This window comes from Manihot esculenta, chromosome 13, assembly GCF_001659605.2.
Source record: "Manihot esculenta cultivar AM560-2 chromosome 13, M.esculenta_v8, whole genome shotgun sequence".
Taxonomy (NCBI): Eukaryota; Viridiplantae; Streptophyta; class Magnoliopsida; order Malpighiales; family Euphorbiaceae; genus Manihot; species Manihot esculenta.
In genome coordinates this window covers 35,984,704-36,002,277 of record NC_035173.2, presented here as the reverse complement: position 1 = coordinate 36,002,277, position 17,574 = coordinate 35,984,704, and the positions used below count along the sequence as shown (strand labels likewise).

Below are 17,574 nucleotides of genomic sequence, written 5' to 3'. Positions count from 1 at the left end.
ATTAAATTCTTACACATACTCATCTATTTTCTTTTAAAATGATTTTTTTAAAAAAAAAAATAAATTCTTGCATTCCAAACACAAAGTTGAACAAAAAAAGAAATAAATTGAATTAATTAAATTCTTGTAAATGGTTCCATAAAGGACCACTTGCTCTAGACATACAAGATTTCAGAAATTTTTAGTTGGAATGGTTATCCCTGTGGGAAACCTTTTACCTTCCTTTTTTTTTGGGTGGGTGTAAAAAACAGTATACAAATCCGGGTCTTAGAAAAGCTTTCCATTGTGAAGGAAGAAGCTTAAACCTCATTCCGAAATCTCAATACAAATTTACATACAACTACAAACTGTTAACAAACCTTTTCTTCCTTCCATCATAAATACATAGAAAATTTGCTAAGTCGTCCCCTTCTGCCTATATGCTAGAATCTGCAGCAGCCAGAGAGGGGAAAACTGTAAGTTCAGACAACATGACAAATTATAAAAGTTAAAACACAAATAGTGTGATGAAGTTCAATGTTAATTCTCACCATGTAATCTCTATTGGAAGTGCAATTGGCTCTAAGACATGCCAAAGTTTCCTGCCCTTTCAAAATTTGCAGCTCATCCACTGATATTGGTGGATGCACAGAGGACAGGTTGTCAATAAGGTTGTGCTGCCCTTTAACTAAAAATATTTCAGCTTCTTCAGCTTCCAAAGACTTTTTCTGAGCAATATTCTGCATTTGATAGCACAGAAAAACAAAAATTGAATACTATATCATGATATGCACCCACAACCAAGGGTGCAGAAATAATGGATGGAAGATAAAAGACAGATGCAAAAGAAATTGATGCCTTATATTAATGATCTTAGAAACCCTCGAAGAAAAGGAAAGAAAACTGCAGGCGTCAAATTTAGAAGATCTGAAATGTCCAAGCCATAAATTCATGATTCTGAAGATTTTTATTTTTTATAAAACATGTACCCTTCCTTTGATAGATGCTAGAATCAGACAATTTTAATTGTTGGATCTATGGGCAAACAGCAAATGGCCATCTAATTTGTCATCATATTCCGGTCAAATTTTTTCTGTCCTAAACTATTAATGTCATCGTGATCCACCAATGCGTATCAAAGAATAAACAAAATTGGCCTTATCTACCTTTTGCAGAAAGCAATTGCTCAATTAATTCACCGTCTCCAGTTCAAGAATTATAATTCCAGCATTGTCACAAACAAAAAAGTTATGGAAATGACAATTCAAAATTTCAAACTTTTTATTTGTTTAAAATTACACATTCCAAGAATTAAGGTGGCGTGAAAGAAATCTCACTTCACATAGGTGTTTGACTGACAAACTGGGTTGACAGCAAAGGTAGGGCTGTTTCAAATTCGTGAAACTTTCCTTGTCCATAGAAGTAAGCATTAGGTGAACATCCAACTGCAAACAGTAAATAGCCTTTAACTGGACAAACTATACAATCAGCAAAATGAAACAAAGTGAACAAAAATAGGGAAGGGCTATTATGGCACAAATATACTTTCAATAGGACTGAAGATACAAATACTCAACTGCACCGATTTATTGAATGTATTTATTGATGCAGCAGCAGTTGGCCACTTAACATAGTTATTCCACACGCAGCAGAAAGCTAATTCACATAATCCACACACAATGTTCAAGGAAGAAACACTAGTGGTCGTAGCTAAAATACCTCTTAGCTAAGGAAAGAATCACCGTGTAAATGAGTTTAATCTTACATGAGTTACTATTCCTGTGAAATTCAGGGTATTTTGATAACTTGAGCTAAAGTTCTCTCTACTTCCTGGAGTAACATGATCTATTGCACCATTTTCTTTTGGCCTAAGTTATTCATTTCACATTTTGTATTTATGATTCTTAGGCCCTTGAAATCTTCACATCATAGTTTGATTCACATACAAATGTGCTTAGCATATTATTCCCTGTGTCATGCTTGATGCTTCATTTTCCTTGTTCTCTTCCTCTTTCCCCAAGCTATACTGTGATACCGACTTGGATAGTTGGATTACATCAAGTTTTATTATGTCCTTGCTTTAATCAGGTCGCAGCAAACCAAAAACCCAACTGCCAACATATTGCCATACCAAGATTAATCACAGAAATTTCAAATCTTTACTCCCTGCTGCCAGAAAACTCTAGCAACCATTACCAGATCCTTCAAATCCAACCTGCCTTCTGCCATAATATCTCAGACAGTTCAGCCACTATTCAAGCTACAAACCCTGGGTCTTGCTATAGAGAGTCCAAATCCTAAAACGCCAAATTTTAAAGCTCTATGCTATTGCTACCATAATATAACAAGTAAACAGACAAATCATTAATAGGTAAACGAACCACAGCTCAAAGCACCGTTGCATCCTGACATACCTCATCATTTTTTTCCTCTAAGCTCCTGAGATATTCTACCAGCTTGGATATGCGAGTGCTTCTGGCAGTCTTGTTGTTGCAACCGCTAGCATTACCATGCCGTGTATGACTTCGAGTACCACCCCTGCCCCAGGCAAGCATTTCTGTATTCCAAACAAGGCCAGGAGATATTCCTCTATTCTCTCTGGTGGCTTCTAAATCATTTTCAATGCATCCGCCCTCTGGATTTGAAGCTGATGAAGAAGGTTGAGAAGGCCTAATTCCTGGCCGTCTCTTGCGCCTGCGCTGCCTTACTTCTGTGGAGCGTTCATCGGTAGAAGATGAATCCTTACCTCCATTATCATCATTTTCATAATCGATGTCTTCGGATCCTTGGAATTCAGTGCCTCGGCTGTTCCGCCGCCTCCTTGAGGGGACTGTCCGATGATTGCGCTGTGACCTTTCCATGAATGGACCAGTTGTTTCTTTACCCATTGTGCGTCTCCTAACTAGTGCTTCAGATTGTCGTTGAAATATTTGAGCAATTGAAGCTTGGATCTGTTCAATGAAGCATTCAAACAACACCAAAATAAAAAGCTGATTTCAAATAGTTCCCTATCTGGAAACAGCAGCTTGGCTTTTAGATTTTCAGTCTATACATTATCCGATAAACCAAAACCTCATAACTAGAGGGGACAAACTAAGCAGCTCAACAGTGTCCATTTCAGAGAATCAGAACTCTTTCGAATTAAAGGAGCAAAAAGTCAACATTATAGCACTGAGAAATTTTCAGAACCATGAACTTCAAAGGTCAAGGTTCAAATAAAAACATCAAGTCTGTTATCTCCAACAATTGTTTGCTTGAATTTTTAAAACTTGCATGAATGCAGCAGCGCAATAAAACAGATGCACACACCTGCTTGTTTCGTATCCTTTCCTCCTCATGAAAAGCCAATTCCTGGACCAAACACTCACTCACGGCAGTTTGATTTGAAAAAGTACTATAGAAAACATTAAAAAAAGAAATAGACAAGACAAATATCTTATACCTCCTCCTCATACTTGTCAATGTCTGGATATAAAGCAGCAATTAAAGCATCATAATTTGGATCATCTCTCAAATAACGCCGACTTGCACAGTGTGTGCGGCAAGCTGGGCACTCATTATTCCTGCAATAAAATCCAAATTCAAGTAATAAATTTGGATGGCTACACATTCATTGGAAACATCACAAGATTTCCCAAATCAGGATGCCAGTGTTGCAGAAAACGAATAAAGAAATGATTCAGTTTTTGTGCTACATACCCAAGTCGCATTGATTTGTCAATGCATTCTCTGCAAAAGCGGTGCAGACATTCCATCACAGTTCGTGTTTTCTTTATGATACCTATAAAAGCATAATTCATGATTAAGATTTAATTAATTAAAATTTAGCCTACCAGACAAAAACATGGTAAGCAACAACTACATGCAGTTCCACCTTAATCAAAATCCAAAACAAGATAGTGAACCAAAATACAACATAGATCACATTTGCCATAAAGTATAGCAACAATCCCAAGGCGTTGATCTTTAAATTTGGTGCAGATAACCGAAAACAAATTCCACTATTCATAATGAATGTTAACTTTTACTTGTTTAATCACAGTGAATTTCCTGAATAGAACCATTACAATGGGATTAGTATCAGCTTATGATCACACTTGTGATTTTCCCATAATGAATTAGGAAATAACTAATGTATATTTGTATTAAAGTTTTGAAGTGCTACAACAACTCTAGCATGTAAATATAATAACAGTATAATTCTATGGCACCAAAATTACTCTGTATTGACTGCAATAGCATGCCAGTTGAAACACCGAGTAGATGGGAGTGTTGAGACACAGAGCTTTGAAACCATGTGAAAAGCGTATTTTCCCATAATGAATTAGGGTTGTTGAATCCCACATCGATTATGAAAAGAGGTAATTTGCCCCCTTATATGGCCATAGGCACTCCTCCCCTTGAGCTAGATTTTGGGGTGAGTTAGGCCTAACTCAAATTAACATGGTATCAGAGCGCCTCATCCGATATTGGACCTCCCATAAATATGTCACACACCAGTAAAATTCTGGGCGTAAGGGAGTGTGTTGAATCCCACATCGGTTGTGAAAAGGAATAATGTGCCCCTTATACGAGCCACAGGCAATCCTCCTTGAGCTAGTTTTTGGGATGAGTTAGCCCTGGCCCAAATTTAACAAGGGTCATCATTAGTTCATTACCCATAGTATGTTAAACATACTACAATGGTAGAGTTAAGAACAGGATAGAAAAGAATGTAAAGATTCAAGAGTAAGGAGGAGGAGGATGCAGGGGACACAAATGGAGAAAATTTTCTTCAATACTCAATTTCAACAAGGACAGTTCATTTGATAGAGAAATCCTAGCCCACAGCCACAGCTGTACTAAAACAGAATACAAAACTCATCATATCCCTCTCTCCCACTTTCTTGGTTATTTATACACACATCAATCACTGCCTCATCATTTCTGCACTGAGATTCCCTCTAACTTTTGTCACTCTCTCCTGGTGGTCCTTCTCTTGTGAAATATTCCTCTCAGTCTTTTCCTATAATATACCCTTAAAGTTCCCATTTCCCTACTTATTCCCTCATCTTCTGATTTACTGCTATCAATGCCTTTCCCTATGAGATCAGCCTTGTCCACAAGGCTGGAAGTGGGAAATTGATTACAAAATTCATAATAATTCATCCAAGTTGCCTCATCCACTATTTTTCCCTTCTATTTAACCAGCACCTGTGAAACTTTGTTGCCATCAATTAAAACCTCTTGGATTTTCAAGATCTCCTCGGGTTCAAGAAGTTCATCCTGGACAGCCATTTCTTTTGGTAATTTAGAAATCACCTCATGTTCGCCAAATACCTTCTTAAGTTGAGACAAATGGAAAACTGATACAGTAGAGAGCTGTAACTTGTAAGCAACACTACTAATTTCTGCAATACTCTGAAAGGACCGAAGCATCGAGACGACAATTTAGGATTTATGACCTGTCGAAGGGAAGTTCATCGATGAGGACAAAATTTGAGAAAGACCGAGTCCCCAGCCTTATACAGAACATCTCTTCTACGTTTGTTTGCTGCTTTGGTCATCCTTTGTTGCGCCTTATGAAGATTGAAAGTCAGCTGTCTCAATAATTCATCTCTAGTGGCTAGCTCTTGGGTCACAGCTTCTGATTTAATCTCGCCTGGAAGGAATTGCTGTATTGAAGGTGGTGATCGACCATAAATAGCTTCGAATGGGGTCATGCCCACTGCTGTGTGAAAACTGAAGTTATACCAATATTCGGCCTAAACCAACCATTTGCTCCAGTATATTGGCTGTTCTGTAGTGAAACAACAGAGATAAGTTTTAAGACTTCTGTTCAGCACCTTCGTTTGACCCTGCTCATCTTCAGCTGAGTCCCTTAAAGGCAAAACAATTCAGTCCAAAAAATAGCTGAGAAAAATGGTATCTCGATTACTTGACAATTGATTTTGGCATTCCATGAAGCCTTATGATTTCTTTAGCAAATAACTCAGCCACCGCCTTAGCTGTATACAGATGTCTCAGCCTTAAAAAATGGGCATACTTAGTAAACCGATCAATAACAACTAGTATGGCATCATTCCCTTGAGAACGGGGTAATCCTGTTATAAAATCAAGAGATATCTTCCCATGCCCTAGTTGGAATCGGTAATGGTTGAAGAAGACTTGCTGGAGAAACAGCCTCATATTTTTGTGTCTGACACACCAAACATTCTGCCACAAACTTCTGGATCTGCTTCATCATTCCAGGCCAGTATGAATTTGAGGAGATGCGCTTGTAAGTGCAGAAGGCTCTTGAGTGTCCACCAATTGGAGAGGCATGATATTCTTCTATCAGCTTAGGAATCCACCTTGATGAAGATGGAATAACTAATCTGCTTTTGTAGAACAGACGGTCTTGGATCATTGTATAGTGTTTAAGGGAGGATGGATTCTTGTTGAGGTTTTGGATAATCTGCTGAGGTTTTGGATCTTGTTGAACCTCAACATGAATCTGACCCCAATCTATTCACTGTGGAAAGGAAACCACCAGTAACTCGAGATCCTCATCTCTCTTTGATAATGTGTCTGCAGCTGAATTAGTGACACCAGCTTATAAGAGATTGTAAAGTCATACCTCAATAGTTTTGTACTCCATTGCTGCTGTGTTGTGCTGTGCTGGTGTGGAAATTTGTTGTTCTAACAAGTGTTTCAAACTGTGATGATCTGTATGAACCATAAATTTGCTTCTCAACAGATATGGTTGCCAATGTTGGACTACTAAAACCAAGGACATCCTTTCCCTGAGAGGGTCCTGGTAGATAAAAATTTGCTGAAATAAGCAATTGGCCTACTCTTGCATCAATATTGCTCCAACATCTAAACCAGAAGCATCGCATTCTAAAACGAAAGGCTTTGAAAAATCGAGTGCTGCAAGAACTGGAGAAGAAACTAAGGCTTGTTTCAATTGAACAAAGGCAGCTTGAGCTTCGCCATCCCTCACAAACTTAAACTGAGATTCTTTCTTGAGTAGTTGTGTCAAAAGCTGCATTATCATACTGTAGCCTTTGATGAACCGTCTATAATATTCAGTTAGACCGAGAAACGCACAAACTGCGCCTACAGACTTGGCTTGAGACCAATTTAACACACTGGAGACCTTTGCTGGATCCATGGCACCCCCTTGCACCAAAATCATATGCCCAGGATATTCTATCATAGTGTGCCTAAATGAGCTCTTCTTTCTCTTAACATGAAATTGATTATTGGACAACAGTTGTAAAACTGTATTGATATGCTGCAATTGTTCCTCCCATGTACAACTGTAAACCAGGATGTCATCAAAGAAACCAAGATAAATTTCCGCAAATATTTTCTAAATAGATCATTCATTGTAGACTGGAAGGTGGCTAGTGCATTCGTTAACCCAAAAGGCATCACTACAGGCTCATAGTGACCAAAGTGGGTGCGGAACACCGTCTTCAAAATGTCTGGTTCTATCACCTGATTTGATGATATCCTGACTTCAAATCCAATTTAAAAAAATATCGAGCTCCATGTAATTCATCTAATAATTCAATTATAATTTGTTGACCAGCATTGAAGGTTCCTAATTAGGAGGATTCAAATCTTTGGGATCCTAATTAGGCTTGTTAAGGGATTTTATTCTTATTGTAAATATTCCTAATTTAGGTTGACTCTTTGTGTATAATTACTCAAACCTTGTAAAGATCAATTCAATTGGAATAGAATAAAAAATTCCTCCTGAAATTCTTCATGATATCGGAGCTTTTTTTTTCTGATTTTAGGGTTTAAATTCAATTTTTCTCTTAGGATTTCTAAAACCCTAGATCTATCTTTTTGGTACTACCCTATCTAGGAACCCTTTTTTTTTATCTCACCGCCGCCACCAACCGAGTCATCAGACCGTTGCCGGCTAGCCGTCCAGTTCTAACGTCGGAAAGCCACGCGCGTGAGGCTCGCGCGCCCTCACAAGATTCTGCATCTTTCCAACACGCGGTGCGTGTGACATTTTCCGGTGGTCTTTTTTGAGAGCGATCCTTTCCGGCGGACTCGCCTTCAAGTCCCGCTTCTGATCTAACGGACCCATGCCTTTTTTGCTGACGAACAGTTTCTTTCTTAAGTAATAATAATTTTCCACTGCTTTTAACAAAAAAAATTTAGTTTTTTCTTGAAATGGCAATGACTTGTGTGGATAATGTAAGGACTTCTGATAATACTTTTGTTTCGTCTCTTGATTTTGCTCCATGGATTATTAATTATGGTGCAAATAGACATATGACAAGCTCCTCTGCAGGCTTCCTTAATTATCTTCCATGTCTACAAAAAGACACTATCAAAATTGCAAATGGTTCTTCCACTCCTATATTTAGAACCGGTTCTATTATTTATACTCCAAATATCAAGCTATCCTCTGTTCTTCATGTTCCTTGTTTCCCTCTTAAACTTTTATCTGTTATTGCTCTTATCAAAGCACTTAACTGTAAAATTAAATTTATATGTTAGAAGGAAATCTGAGTTTGAATTCACCTCGGGCTCTTTTTGGAAGAAATCAAGCATATAGTGGCATCGACGGTCGGGACACCCATCTTTCTTTGTTTTAGAAAAACTTTATCCTGATTTATTTTCCAAGGCTCAATGTGGTTCTTTAGTTTGTGATACTTGTGAGTATGTTAAGCATACAAGAACCTCTTATCCCTCCAGTAACAATAGGAGTACGATCCCTTTTGTGACCATCCATTCTGATGTTTAGGGACTTACTCAAACGGTCTCACTATCTGGTAATCGTTGGTTTGTTACTTTTATTGATTGTTCTACTCGCATGACTTGGGTTTATTTGATAAAGGCAAAGAATAATGTGATTTCTTGCTTTCAATCTTTTCACAAGATGATTTGTACTCAATTTGATGCTGAGATAAATGTTTTGAGAACTGATAATGGTACAGAGTACATGGATGGTTGGTTTTCTACTTATCTGGAGTCTAACGAGATACTGCATCAAACTAGTTGTCCTTACACTAGTGTCCAAAATGGTGTTGCTGAAAGAAAAAATAGACACATGTTGGAAGTAGCCCGATCTCTCCTTTTCGCTATGAACCTTTCAAAAACCTATTGGAGATATGCAGTCTTAGCCGCAGTTTATCTCATTAATAAAATGCCTCTTAAATCTCTTGCCTTTAGAAGCCCTTTAGAGGTGCTACAAGGGAAAAATGCTTATTTTGTTCCATTAAAGGTGTTTGGATGTACATGTTTTGTTCATACTAGGACAGGTGGGAAGCTCGATTCAAGGGCCATTAAATGTATGTTTGTTGAGTACTTTCCTACACAGAAGGGTTACAAGTGTTACCACCCTCCATCTAGAGAGATTGAACCTTACTTTAGTAGTTCCCATCACCTCTTCAGGGGGAGGACAATGAGAGAGAAGAGATGATTCCTAGTCCTATAACTCTAGAACGTTTTACTCTAAAGGAGACTACTATACAGGGGGAGACTATTGATGATCAAGAGACTATCATATAGGGGGAGATTATTGGTGACCAAATCAGGCATATAAATCAGGTTTAAGGAGATACTCAAGAAGAGACAAGACAAAAGCAGAAAAAGTCATTGTGAAGCTTACTCAGTGTCATGAATCTTCTTCTTCTCCATCTGGTGAGTCATCCCTAAACCTTGAGCCTTTTGATGATCTAAATAAACCAATTGCTCAAAGAAAAGGAGTTAGATCTTGCACAAAGCACTCTATTTCTAACTTTCTCTCTTATAATTCTTTGTCTCCATCCTATAGAGCCTTGGCCTTGTCTATTTCCTCTGTGTCTATTCCACAGATTTGGAAGAAAGCTCTTGAAGACCCTGAATTGAAGGGAGCAATAATTGAAGAGATAAAAGCACTAGCCAAAAATAAAACCTGGGAACTTGTCACTCTCCCACGTAGGAAGAAACTTGTTGGCTGCAAATGGGGTGTTCATGGTGAAACACAATGCAGATTGCTCAATTGAAAGATTTAAGAGTAGACTAGTGGCCAAGAGATACACTCAAACCTATGGAGTGGATTACTAGGAGACATTTGCTCCTATTGCCAAAATGAACTCAATCAGAGTTTTGTTAACTTGCGCTGTCAACCTTGACTAGGATCTACAACAATTTGACGTGAAAAATGTATTTCTCCATGAAGACTTAGAGGAGAAAGTGTATATGGAAATCCCTCCTGGATTTGCTGATGAAAAAATACAAGGAAAGGTATGCAGACTAAAGAAGGCTTTGTATGGGTTGAAGCAGTCACCCAGAGCTTGGTTTGATCGATTCAATAGAACTATGATTTCTTTTGGCTATCAATAGAGCAATGCTGACCATACCCTATTTACCAGACATCACAAAGGTAAAATTATTCTTCTTATAGTCTATGCTGATTACATAGTAATGACAGGGGATGACTTAGTTGAAAAAACTTTTGGTTTAGAAGTTCGAAATTAAAGATATAGGAAAACTGCAATATTTCCTGGAAATTGAGGTTGCCAGGTCAAAGAAGGGAATCTTTATTTCTCAGAGAAAATACATTCTAGATCTTTTAGAAAAAACTGGTATGTTAGGTTGCAAACTAGCAGAAACTCCCATTGAGAGCAATCACGAGCTACAAGCAGGGATTGGTGAATTAATGAATATGGGCAGAGGTTGGTAGGCAGACTGATTTATCTTTCGCATACTCGACCAAATATAGTATATGCAGTCAGCTTAGTCAGTCAGTTTATGCATGATCCTCGTGAGTCTCACATGCAAGTTGTTTTTCCCATTATGCAATACTTGAAGTATGCTCCTAGAAAAGGTCTCCTATTCTCTACAGTGGCCATTAAAAAAATTGAACTGCCCAACTTTGACGGCTTTGATCCAGTAGGTTGGCTCACGAGAGCTAACCGGTATTTTGCCTTGAATTATACACGAGACGACATGAAAATTCATTTAGCATTGGTTTGCATATCCGGACCGACCCTTCATTCGTTGCAATGGCTCCATCAACGTTCCCTTAATCTGTCCTGGCTTCAATTTTCTCGGGAACTTTTGCATTGGTATGGTGGAGATATTCGGGCTAATCATTATGAACAATTGGCTACGATTCGTCAAGAAGGGTCCATTGGTAATTATATAAATGTATTCATGGAGTTGGCAGTGCAGGTTGAAGGTATGTCTAATCAACAATCTCTTGGGTATTTTCTTAGTGGCTTGCAGGAAGAGATAAGGGTTCAGATTCGTTCCCATGATACTTCTGATCTAGCCTATACGATGACTCTTGCTTGTGGGATCGAGATGGAGACGAATTTTCTGCAACACTCGTCTTCTTTCTCTAGACGCTTAGGTGAGAATGGGCCTCGCAGATCCTCTGAATATGGGCTTTGATCCGATTGTAATACCCAACCTCGCTCTCTCCCTTTTATTTCAAAAACCCAGCCCACTTTTCAATATAACAAAAATATTTCTCTTCTAGCCCCTCAACCTCCCGATCGTCCTTCTCTGCCTTCTCCCAAACCGCCTCACAACCCAACCACCGCAAACCCTTCCCCCCGTATTGTACAAACTCCAATTGCCACAGTCCCACCTGACAGTATTCTCACCAAGAATTTTTAGACTTGCGAGCCAAAGGGCTGTGTTACAAGTGTAAACTCCCCTTCCATCCCATGAATGAATGCCCTAACAAGACCCTCAGAGCCCTTATTGTCGGCGATGATGAACTTCCTTCCAATTCGTCATATTTAGAAGGTGGGTATACTGAGATTGATGCTTCTGGAGTACAGATATCTTACGTAGCTCATTTCTCCAACATTAAACTTCCTTTCTTCTCCATTGGTGGAATTTTTTCTCCAAAAACAATGAAGATTTAGAGTAAGATTCAGGGCAGGACAGTGATAGTGATGATAGACAGCGGTGCAAGCCATCACTTCATCTCAGGAACTCTGGTCTCTCAATTGCAGTTGCCTGTGGCGGAAACCCCTCTTTTTGGAGTGAAATTAGGAGATGGCTATCATGTGCAATCAATTGGCCAATGTCGGGATGTGTCACTTCTAATAGGGGATCTTTCTATCTCCGTTGATTGTTTCCTCTTTCCTTTAGGAGGGGTGGATATAATCCTGGGGATTACGTGGTTGGAGACTTTGAGCATTATGCAGGTAGATTGGAAGTCTATGGAGATGACATTCAGACACCAAGGTAAACTGATCGAATAACAACACTTTGCTTTTTGCTTCTCCTAGTGATAAGGTTCCCCCCCCCTCCCACAAGTGTACAATATCCACTAGTCGACCTTCTATTATCAAGGGATTCAGCTCAATATGCATCTGTGAATGAATGTGCCTTCGTCAACTACTGCTTTTTCCCGTACAAAAGAAGTGAGAAGGGACTCGAGTTATGAAACCTCTGATCCTGCTCTTGTTGAAAAGTATTGAGCCGATTTTCTTATTCCAGTTTCACCGACAGAAGTTCCTCAAGATTGGACATGTTCTTCTCTATCATATCTACACGCCCTTCCATTTTTGTCTAGGGCATTAGGGTGGATAGCATGGACCAGTATTGATAGAGTCAAGGACAAGATAAAAAAAATGTAAAGATTCAAGAGTAAGGAGGAGGAGGATGATGCAGGGGACACAAATGGAGAAAAATTTCTTAAATACTCAATTTCAATAAGGACAATTCATTTGCTAGAGAAATCCTAGCCCACAGCCACAACTGTACTAAAACAAAATACAAAACTAGCATATCTCTCTCTCCCACTTTCTTGGTTATTTATACACACATCAATCATTGTCTCATCATTTCTGCACCGAGATTCCCTCTAACTAATTCCAACTGTCGCTCTCTCCTAGTGGTCCTTCTCTTGTGAAATATTCCCTCTTAGTCTTTTCCTATAATATACCTTTAACGTTCCCATTTCCCTACCTATTCCCTCATCTTCTGGTTTACTGCTATCACATTAACTCTAGTGTGTAATAAAATCACAGTTTAACTCTACAGCTACACGAGCTTTTCCTAGTTCAACTACAACTGTGTCAAAGGTCCAGAATGCAAATTTTGGGCATCATCATAATTATATTTGAATTCATCACAATTATAAGGGGCACATCTATGGTAGCCCATGCTTTCAAGCCAATGGGCTAATAATATGAGACATTTAAGTACTAAACTTCATTGTTGAGTCCTCATTTAACAATTTAAGATTTCTGGTTAGGCAGTTCTTTTCATTTCTTCCTCGAGCAACACTACAGCAAGCAACTGGAAGAGGAAGAAGTAGATTTACCTGATATTATTCATCACATTTGCCTCTTATTTCTGAGGAACGGTATTTCCAATATCAGTAAGTAGAAACAAAATGATAAACCTGACCTAGAACTGCATTTATTGAATCAATTTCACCAACAAACTATAAATCTCAGTTATTCATTATCAATAATTGGAATTTGCCTGGATTAAAGAATAGCAGATGATGATACCATGACCTACTAAATTTTATGTTTCAATGCATCAAGTCAAACATATGGCAATACAATTCCCTTGCTCTTTTGGAGCTTCTGTATTCCAAACACCCATGCAATCTAACAACCAGATCCAACTAAAAAAAAACACATGTAACCAATACGCTTGTCCACAAAAGTTTAATGAAAAGGAAAAACAAGCAAAAAGTACCAAGACATATTGGGCATTGTACATCTTTACGAACTTCTGGCAACTCCACAAAGACAAATCTGCAAATGAAACAAAAATATTAATTAGCTCTCTACACCAAATTACTGATAAATATAAGCACTTCAATTTATTGCCACTAGGGGCAGCACATGTTTCTATGATTTCCATGCTTGCATAGAGAAGAACATAGTAAAGAATTGGTTCACCTACACTCTACTTAATACCATGAATTGTTGAAAAAATATTCCATGCCCAAAGCTCAAGAGGGAACAGCAACAGAAAATAATGAGGATGTGATACTTGTTTTTCTCTTTTGAAGACACCAAAATTAAAAATGAAAACGTTCACCATGCTGAACAGTATAAATAGAATCAGCATGTCAAAGTGCTTACTCAAACTAACTGATCAAGGAAGAGATGAGCAAATTTAATATGGCATTACTTGTCAGAAAAATGGATGTGAAAGAGTAAGGAAGTTGAGAGGAGAAGCTTACAGTTTTAGAAGAAAAGATATGAAAAAGCAAATGACAGTAAAGTACACTGTAATAAAGACCCACAAATCAAATGAATCAGCAAATGAAGAATCTCCCAAAAAATTTCAAAAACTTTATGTTCATAGTTAACTTTGGTCTAGACTACAAAAATAGCCAATTGTAGCATGATACTAACTATGAGTTGCAATTGTGGGTGAAGGGCTGCTGAGAGATGGCCATAATTGAAACTTAAGATCTGTTTGTAACTGGCTGTTTCTGTAGCTCAGATCACAGAAATTGGCATAAAGGTTAAAGACTTTAATTACTGTTCTTATTTCTAAATGAGAACCAAATATTCTACAGTACGAAGACTCCATGAAGTAATTTCTAATGTTCAGTTCAAAATGCTAAAGCTAGAAAGGTTAAGGATTTCTTTTTTCTTTTTCTTTTTTTTTTTAAAAAAAAAGGTATTCACATTGATACTCCTGCAGGCTGTCCTTCAACTTCTCTTTGTATACTTTTATTTTCTCCAACTTGTTCACATGTCAGTATGTCACAGCACATCATGATGCACATCCTATGGTCATAAGTTTTATGTTCATGCCAATAACTTCAAACAGAGATGTTACCCGAAGGCAGAAAAAAAAAAAAAAAAAAAAAAAAGCACTCAGCTGTTGGAGAAGTAAATTTTCCGACTTTTTTCCAAGTACCAGTGAGATGAAAAAATAAAGAAAAGCATGCAGTATGAATTAAATTTGCTTGCAAAAACCACAAAAAAATATTCCATTTAGAAAGAGGAGAGAACAACTTTCATAAATGTAAGGACAAATAGCAGTTAATAAGTAGCACACTTCTCCAGGTTCAGTCACCATCTTATGCTCCTGAAAATCAGCAAGATTTTACATGCACCAAATGTGCTACTAAACAGGCATTACTCAAACAGCAATGCATAAAATGCAAATAAGCCATTGTGGACTCTGCTCTACAGATATCCAAAATTCAGCTTCCTCAGCACAGTGAATCAACCTAGAGACATATATTGTGAAAATGCAGCAGCCACCACTAGGAACACAAACAAAATTACTTCACAGTCCTTTCCGGAATTGCCAGTAAAATAACCAAAAACTCCAATCCTCTTGTGCTAAAAAGAGCCATGAATGAGCAAAATCAAGGCAGCAGCCAAATGTAAACCCGCAACACCAATACCCATACAGATTACATATGATTATACGTACTATATGCAACAGATAAAGAGAGAGAGAGAGAGAGAGAGAGAGAAAGAGAGAGAAGCTCTTCTAAAATACATAGAGGGGAAAAAAGTAGCGCCAAGAAATGTATGAGAGTGAGAGAGAGTACTCAGGTTTTTCATCTTCGGAGCTGGAAGATTGGCTTTCCTCAGAATCTGAGAAGAGGAAAAGATAAAGAACAATCGCTTCAATTAATCATGAACATCGATCGAAATCAATTTCTTCACTACACCCACGTGTATACGTACAACACTATACACATACACACCCATGTACGTATGTAAAGTTAGAAAGACAAAGAAAAGAAAAGAAAGTAACCTTGTGCTGGTTGTTTCTCTTCAGCTTGCTCTTCTTGTTCCTCATCTTCCTGTCCTTCAGCGTCTTCTTCTGGCTTGTGGGGTGCCTCGTCGTCTTCTTCCTCTTCTTCTTCGTCTAGTTCTTGTTGCTGGTGGAGTTCGGTGTCATCAAGAGGAGGTGGGTCGAGTCGAGATTGCTTGGGATATTGGTGACCGTTTTGAGCTTTCATTCTTCCTCTTCAACACTGATTTTCCTCTCCGGCTCTTCACTTCTCCTCCTCCGGCTCTTCACTTCTCCTCCGGCTCTTCACTTCTCCTCCTCCGGCTCTTCACTTCTCCATCTCCGTTTCTTCGCATTGGCATAGATCACCACATCTTCTTCAACACACCGTTGATCAGGTTTTTCTAATTTTTTTTTTAATTTTAAAATATATATATATATATTTTTTATTTTATATATGAAAATGAAATAATAAATTAAAATAGTAAGGTATATTAAATTTAAAATTAAAAAATATAAGATATTTCAGAATAAATAGTATTGTTAATATAATTTTTTATGTAATTTTTATAAATTTAAAAATATTATTAAATGAAGTTAAAAATTTTTAAAAATTAAATAATTAGTATTTTAATTTAAGAGAATAAATAATTAATTATTTAAAAAAATGTTAACCGTCCATCAATGATTTAATTAAAAAAATTATTTAATTATATTTTTATGATAATTTTATTATATTTTTATGATAAGTTATCTGTAATGATAGTTTAAAATTTTTTTAAAAGAATATAATATTTAAAATTCAAATATTATAACAATATATAAATTAATGAGAATTAAATATATTTTATATTGAAGTTTTTGTAAATATTTGCAATATCATATAAAGTTTAATATTTTGAAAAGAAATATAATTAAAAAAATAATAAAATTTAATTACTAGAAATTTTTTTGTTTTATAATAAAATTAATACGATTAATAAAATATTTTAATTTGTGTATTATAATAAAATAAATAAAATTATAATAAAATATTTAAAATTATAATAAAATATTTAAAATTAATTTTTGTATTATAGTAAAATTGAATTTAATAAAGTAATAAAATAAATAAAATTGGTGTAAAAGATTAAAAATTAATTTTGTATTGTACTAAAATTAAAATTATTTTATAATTAAAAAAATAAAATTAATAAAATATTTAATGTTTGTATTATAATAAAACAAATAAAATATTTAATTTAATTTTTGTATTATTCTAATTTTTTTTGTATTCTAATAAAATGAATTTTTTAAAATTAATCCGTTACATTTTTTATGTATTAAAAATAATTTTTAAAGAATATAATAATTTAAATTCTTAAATTATTTCATCCGTGTATTTCGTTTTTAATTTTTTTTGATATTATTATTTATTTTATGTTTAAGTTTTTTTTAAATAATTTGTAATATGTAATGAAATTTAATTTTTTAATTAAATATAAAAAAATGTAATAAAATTTAACAGTTTTTGAAATATTGAATTAAAATGTTTAATAAAATTATTAAATTAATTAATTATTTATTTATTTATTTAATTGTTTTGATTAATAGTGTTAAATTGGTTGTGAGTTTATGATAGAATATTTGTTGTGAGTTTTGGGTAAAATATTTGTTGTTATTTTAGGATGGAATATTTGATGTGATATAATATTTGTTGTGATTAGGAAATTGTGTGTTGTAATATCGAGACTCACTCCCAATATCCTCCTGTCCGTTATCATCATCATCATCCTCAGTAGACATCCACGAATCATCGTCGTCCTCATCCTCGTCCTCGTCCTCGTACTCGTCCTCGTCCTCATTCTCTACTGTATCAGATAAATTAAATGACGGCCCTGCAAGACTATCACATAAACCATAATCATCAACTACATTTTGCTCTTCACATGG

General features: G+C 36.3%; 1 protein-coding gene across 2 annotated transcripts; it reads right to left on the bottom strand.

Annotated features, from left to right (window-relative positions):
• Positions 1–86: 86 nt before the first annotated feature.
• On the bottom strand, positions 87–15,857 carry LOC122721568 (putative E3 ubiquitin-protein ligase RING1a). Of its 2 annotated transcripts, XM_043949611.1 has the most exons (10): positions 15,664–15,857; positions 15,455–15,500; positions 13,627–13,685; positions 3,679–3,760; positions 3,422–3,542; positions 3,289–3,330; positions 2,394–2,930; positions 1,317–1,424; positions 531–719; positions 87–429 (listed from the first exon to the last, which is right to left on the bottom strand). In XM_043949611.1, the coding sequence occupies exons 4-10, from the start codon at positions 3,732–3,734 to the stop codon at positions 397–399; spliced, it is 1,086 nt and encodes a 361-aa protein (XP_043805546.1). In that variant the 5' UTR covers positions 3,735–3,760; positions 13,627–13,685; positions 15,455–15,500; positions 15,664–15,857; the 3' UTR covers positions 87–396. The 2 variants fall into 2 exon arrangements, with proteins under 2 accessions (XP_043805546.1, XP_043805545.1); XM_043949610.1 differs by lacking the exons at positions 87–429; positions 531–719; positions 13,627–13,685; positions 15,455–15,500; positions 15,664–15,857 and adding an exon at positions 4,200–4,259 and having other exon boundaries at positions 726–1,424.
• Positions 15,858–17,574: the final 1,717 nt, after the last annotated feature.